The 6,585-nt window shown below is 32.7% G+C and overlaps 1 protein-coding gene across 4 annotated transcripts in view; it reads left to right on the top strand.

The window, feature by feature from the left end:
* The first annotated feature begins 258 nt into the window (after positions 1 to 258).
* LOC117173970 (sodium/potassium-transporting ATPase subunit alpha) overlaps positions 259 to 6,585 on the top strand; it is a 303,077-nt gene continuing 296,750 nt past the window's right edge. For all 4 annotated transcript variants that reach the window (XM_033362631.1, XM_033362628.1, XM_033362627.1 and 1 more), the window contains exon 1: positions 259 to 529. In XM_033362631.1, the coding sequence (XP_033218522.1) occupies positions 500 to 529 (30 nt within the window). In that variant the 5' untranslated portion in view covers positions 259 to 499. The remainder of the gene's footprint in view (positions 530 to 6,585) is intronic.

Genomic DNA, 6,585 nt, shown 5'->3' with positions numbered 1-6,585 from the left:
TACAAAAACTATGTGCCTTATCAACAAAATGCTCTAAGCAATTTCATAGATCTCTTTTATGATGAGAATGTCATAAAGCTAATGCATTCTCATTTAGGATGCGAATGTGAACAGATAAAAAGGTCGTACACATTGTATGCTATTTAGCAGGTTACGCTGACTGCTGATGCCGACCTGCCACTGATGTGCAGTGACGTCACTGCATACCGATATATGCCATGCTACCACATACCACAGCCAGTTGCAGCCGTGCGAGCATCGAGTTGGAGCGAGTCTATGTTAAATCGGCAATGCTAATGTCCCGGTCCTAGGGTTGACCAAAAAGTGCTAAGCTAGTAAGCTTGCGTGTTTATAAATGTGCGTTCTTTATTGAAATTGCACTTTTGCGGACTAGGTTCACATAAACTATTAAAGGGATAAAAAACGACATTTTTAAAGTGTGCTCAGTGTTTTGAAAACCGGCGTACACAGGTGTCGACGGTGAATCATTGTTGTGAGGATGGCGTCGAAGGGAAAGTTAGCTACTGAGGTGAGTTTTTATTTGCATTAATCTGAAAAATTGGATAATCTGTCTGAATTTTAGGGATTATAATGAGGTTATGTTTTATTAATATCTCTTGGGCGTCGTCGGATTTGTCATGCATTTAATTGTTAATATACTCGGTTTACAACATTCGCGTTTTCGCTGTTCACACGATAAATAGCCGCAGTGTATATTGACGTATGAATTGGAAGGACCCAGCGTAAGTTATGCAATTAATGCATCATGGGGGGGGGGGGAGGTCAAAACCTCATGTCGTGGAATGTCTGTTGTGAATGACTGACACTTGGAACTGTGTTGAAAAGACAAGTGCAGACGGTGCCTGACGTCATAAAAAGATGAGCGTGGACGGCACACGTCATGTTTCGTCTACTCTCGCCTTTCCGATGAATTTCCACGCGTGAGCTAATCATAATAAGCATTTCGCGGCATGGCGGTTATGCCCCCCTATCCCTGACCGTCTAAACTGTAATGGTAGCTTTTCACGTAGGTCTGTTTTGAATTAATATTTTTCATAGGATTCATTTCTAGCTACTTACGATCCGGAGGGGAAATATCTATGAAACTAATCCAGCAGGTGGCACCCCGATCAGGGGATCTGGATTTCGTATTGAATTGCATTAAGGGCATGTGATACTTACAGTTTCCCCGGCTTTTATTCCATAAAAATGAAAATTTTTAAAAACTGAATTCGGAGGTGCTATAAAATATCATAAAGGATGTCCCCGGACTCTTTTTTGAGGGATAATAACAAAAAATTTATTGTGCTAAATAAAAATTTTATGCATATGTATTATTTTGAGGTTACGTCGTTTTTCATCTCTGCCTTTCCGATAATCTGGAAATTATTTATGAAATAAACTTTTTTGATTGCCTGCAAAAAGGGTTAGTTCCGGGAGATTAGTTACTATGTTTATTTGCAAGTCCAAAGTTTTCGGCGAAAAATATTGTTTAGTTTGGAAGTAACGCATAGGAGAATTGTAACATACATAACCTCCAAATGTACATACGTTCTTAGCAATATCAAAAAAAAAAAAATTGAAAAAAAAACATAAATAAAGTGTGTGGGGATGTCCGTTAGCATTTCGCTATTATTTCCCAAATTTATAAGACAAAATATTGATTATTTTAGAAAAAAAGCCGTCGTAATCTAAAGCTGGTAAAATCGATACTAATTCCTAAGCGCTGTGCAAATTAATCAGATTTGGGCTAAATTAAAACTTTTGAATTAAACCAAAAAAAAAGTGTGTGTGGCACGTCCGTTAGCATGGTCGCTATCATTTCCCAAATTTTTAAGACAAAACTTTGATTATTAAAGAAAAAAGCTGTCGGAACCTAAAACTGGTAAAATCGACAATTTTCTAAGTATCACATGCCCTTAAGCAAAAGAAGAAATAATTTGAAACCTAATGCTGCTTACAGAGCCAAAAACATTATGGAAAAATATGCCCGCTGCGTGGGCCCATTCTCATTACGCATGGCAAGCGCGGCGTTTTGCGCCAAGTTTGAGCGCGCCAAAGGCGCGCGGGTACGCTCTCGCACTCGTTTTCGTACGTTTAATGCGTACACTTTAAGTACAATGTTTCAAATATTGTAAATACTATAACTTAAATCGGAAACTGTGATTTAAGCTTCTTAGGAATTATAACCATAAATTGTAACTGCATTTGTTTCGATTTGATTTTAAAGAAGGTTCTCAAAGCACCAACGGCTTTGACGATTACATTCTCATTACGAAACTCGCGCTCGGAAATTCGTGTCCACTTGAAAAACTTTATCAAAATAATTTGTAAATCTTGTTAAAATCTACTCAAAATAACGTTTTAAACTTATGGATCTCTTAAAAAATCAAAATGGCATATTGTTGAATATGACCCAACTTTTTGAACTTTTGTCTAATTACAAAATTTCATGATAATAGTTTAGAAAAACATATATTTACATCTAGTAGAAGTTTGAATTGTTATTTCTGAACCTATTAAAAAATTTGTTTCTCCTTTTTTAGAAAATTTTCAAAATTTTGAAAAGCATATAACTTTTTGATGTTATGTCGAAATTAAAAATGTAATTAGGATAATTTGCAATTCTTTTTTACGCGCATCAGAAAATTTGACAAAAATTTCTAAAAATCATACAAAAAATTTATTCAAATTTTAAAAAAGCTCAAGTATTTTGAATTTTTGTCTGATCTAAAATTGTATCTGGCATAGTTTCTAAATATATTTGATATCTAGTGATAAATTGAAATTTTTTAATCTTTTAGAAAAAAATATATTTTTTATTTCTCTGCCCATTTTCAAAATTTTTAAAAGTATGTGACTTCTAGTTTTCATCAAAATAAAAAATTTTATTTGGATAATTTTCAAGTCTTCTACCCATCTATAGATTTCTTATAGATAAGAAACTTTGACAAAAAATTCAAATTTGAAATAAAACTTTTTTTCAAATTTTGAAAATGCTCTAAATTTTCTAATTTTGGTTGAAAATATCTGCTTAACGAACTCAGCCTTCATTTTGGGAACTATAAGAAGTGCATCAAAGATTGACTCGATGGGACAAATACTTCAAAAGTTAGCGTGGTTACGACAGACTGACAACAACCGAAAAAATTGTATGATTTTTGGATTCTGTGAGTGCGGAAACGTAAAGATCCGTTAAAAACCAGAGATCGAAAATTTGGACGATTACATTACACTCTCATGAATGAGAATGCAAAAATAAGAGTAACTATGACAAATAAGTCTGAGAAAGAAAAAGTCATGAATATATGTATTTTAACCCTTAAATGACACACCTCCAAAAAATAACGTAGCTGACACTTGGGGTCTTCTGGACACCAACGTTTTTAAACTGTTGTAAAAATTTAATTTTTGATTTTTTTGTTAAGAAGTTTTTTTTGGGTATTCTTTAACATCTCTTCTAAAGAATCAATCGGTATAGTAACTTGAATTTTATTTTTAACACTTTGAAAAACAATGAAAAAATCATGGAATTTACGAATTTTTATATTCGTTTAAAAATGGCCTGGGGTCCAATGGACCCCCCAGAGTCATTTAAGGGTTAATATGAATTAAATTTTAATTTTGAGATGCACTTTGAAAACATGAGTTCGAATTTTATATTTCTATTATTTGTTTTGCTAATATTATCTAGTTGAAAACGGCCATGTGGCGACGCTAGTAGTAACTTTGTTCGTGTTGTTTTGACGGGGTTATATCACTGGTCGGCACGCTCTTGCCCAGGGCAGAATACCCTGCCCTGGCTGCTCTACGACCTACTTTCAGGGCAGTACCTGCGAGCTTGGCCAAACCACCCCTTTCCTCAAGGGGTTTTTTGTTAGAAAACGGGGAAAAAATGTGAGATTAAAAAATTCGTAATTTTGCAATCAGTGACTTAAAAGTAATATATTTGGAATCTTCGTATTGTTTCGATTCCAAACACATGTAATTTGTCTATAAAGGTTGAAAATTTGAGAAGTATTTAGTATTAACTTAACTGTAAAGCTGATGTTTCTTGATATTAAATTCCTTCAAATTTTTAACTTTTCTAGGCAAGTAATATATCATTGGAATCGGAAAAATTCGTAGATGCTAATAATGCTATTTTCAAATCGCTAGTTGAAAAATTAAAAGTTTTAAAATTTCCTTGCTTTGACATGCCTGTGGACAAAAGACCCTCACTGGAGTAAGCTCAATCACACTAATGTACATGAATAGAGCGAAAAGTAGTAGAAAAAATTAAGTCGGATGGAGCCTGACCATACCTGAAAATCAAGCAAAAGTTTGCCGACCACTGGGTTATATGGCTTTAGTCATGTAAAGTCGTTACAAACTCTTCAAAATGTAACAGTAAAACGGTTTCTTCATGCAATTATTGTAAAAAGGTTTGGTGGATTTTTATACTATTGTTTTTATGTTTGTTTATCGCATTAATTATGCCGATATGTGTCGCTTCAAAGTGCAAATAACATTACAAAACTGAACAGAGAACCCGAAGATCCTGAGTACCTATGAGCAAAAATTTCGTCGGTCCGAATGATGCAGCTGTTAAAGTTTTATGGTTAAAAAGCTGTAATTCAGAGAAATTTTACCGTGAAAGCTGGCCAGTTCGTTTGCAGGAGACATTTTTTAAAGGAAGACATTTTCCACGAGAAACTCTTAGAAGGACTTGATGCTACTATTTTAGTAAAGGTAAGTAATTATATATTTACAGTAAAATCGAAATCACAATTTAAAGATATAACAAAAGTAAATTCCATTTTAATCAATAAACTATATTATTAGGTATTTTCACTTATTACTTATTAAAAAAAATTTGTTTTGTTTTCCCCTCAACAAATGCAACAATAGACACGATTTATTCATGTCTTTCCCAATTTTCAGAACAAAAAATATGTACCAAATTAATCTAGTCAATGGTCTATTCAAGTTACAAAAAGGGACATTGATTTAAGGATTAAATTAGAAGACTAAAAAATATGTGACACTAAATGAAAATCTTATATTGATGTCACTTTTTTGTATTCTGCACCAATAAACCGTTAATTTGATTTACTTAGTACAAATTTTTATTCAGAAAATTACGAAAAATATAAATAAATTGTGTTTGTTGTTGCACTTGCTTTTTTTGAAACGAGTAGTAAGTGAAAATACCTAATAATACAGTTTATTGAATAAAAAAATGGTATTTTGTTTTATCTTCCAATTGTGATATCGATTTTACAGTAAATAGTCCTTTTAGGATTTTCTTATGGAGAATGTCTTCATTTAAAAAATTTTTACTGTAAACGAACTGGCCAGCTTTCACGGCTCACGTTTGTAACTTGATTTGCATCCTGGAACGATATACATCGGGATAATTAATTGGATAAACTCTTTGATTTTATAAAATCAATCGAAAACTCGTTTTCTCTGCCGTGCAAGCAAAGTCATGTTTTTGACTTAGTCTTGAATGATTTGTCTGAACTCAAATTTTACTTTTCTTGGACAAATCATGGGAAACAAGTTTTGGCGGTTTTGGCCTACACTATTCACTTATATTTGCAAAATATAATGCGACAATTTGCTACAATTTCTTCAGCTGATTTCAAAAAAGCTAATTGGCTGAAAAAGAAGTATCGAAATTAGCTAAAACCTAATTTTAATTCGTGATTTATTATTAAACTTTTTGAAAAATAATTTTTGATTGATTTGAGTATTGCTAAACATAAAAATATTCCTTAATGGTCTTTCTTTAAGAATCACTATGCCAATGTTAGAATATTTTAGCTTCGTCACAAAGTGGATTTGATTTTAAAAATATCACATTTAAGAGTTCTTTATTTATAATAAAAAATAATATTTTATATATTGATTAAAAAGGTTAATTATGTCAATATTTTAAATATTACTTGTATGTAATATATAAATATTATTTTTATTGTGTAGTCGCATTATATTGTAAAACAGCAATATTTACAAAATACGAGGGTAGTTCAATAAGTCCTTAGAATGAAGTATAAAAACAATTTTTTTTGGGTAAATTTTTTTTATTTTTCAACATAATCTCCTTGGAGCTCTATACACTTGGTCAATCGCTTTTCAAGTTTTTTTAATCCTTCAGAAAAGTGCGTTTTCGGAAGTTCCTCAAAATAAGCACTTACAGAGGCAATGACGTCTTCGTTGTCTGGAAATCTCTGTCCACCGAGCCATTTTTTCAAGTTTGGAAATAAGAAAAAGTCACTGGGGGCTAAATCTGGTGAATACGGTGGGTTTTCGACAAATTCGAATTTTAGTTCTTCAATTTTAGCCATTGAAACGAAGCATGTGTGAACTCGGGCGTTGTCGTGATGAAAGAGAATTTATTTTTCTCGCCAAATGTGGTCGTTTTTTTTTTAAATTTCTTCTTTCAGCTGCTCTAATAATGATGCATAATATTCACCCGTGATTGTTTTACCCTTTTCTAAGTAGTCGATAAGTATAATTCCACGTGCATCCCAAAAAACTGTAGCCATAACCTTACCAGCTGACTTTACGGTCTTTGCCTTCTTTGGAGCTGGTTCGCCT

The sequence above is a fragment of the Belonocnema kinseyi genome, chromosome 5 (assembly GCF_010883055.1).
Source record: "Belonocnema kinseyi isolate 2016_QV_RU_SX_M_011 chromosome 5, B_treatae_v1, whole genome shotgun sequence".
Taxonomy (NCBI): Eukaryota; Metazoa; Arthropoda; class Insecta; order Hymenoptera; family Cynipidae; genus Belonocnema; species Belonocnema kinseyi.
This window is presented reverse-complemented; position numbering and strand designations above follow the sequence as displayed.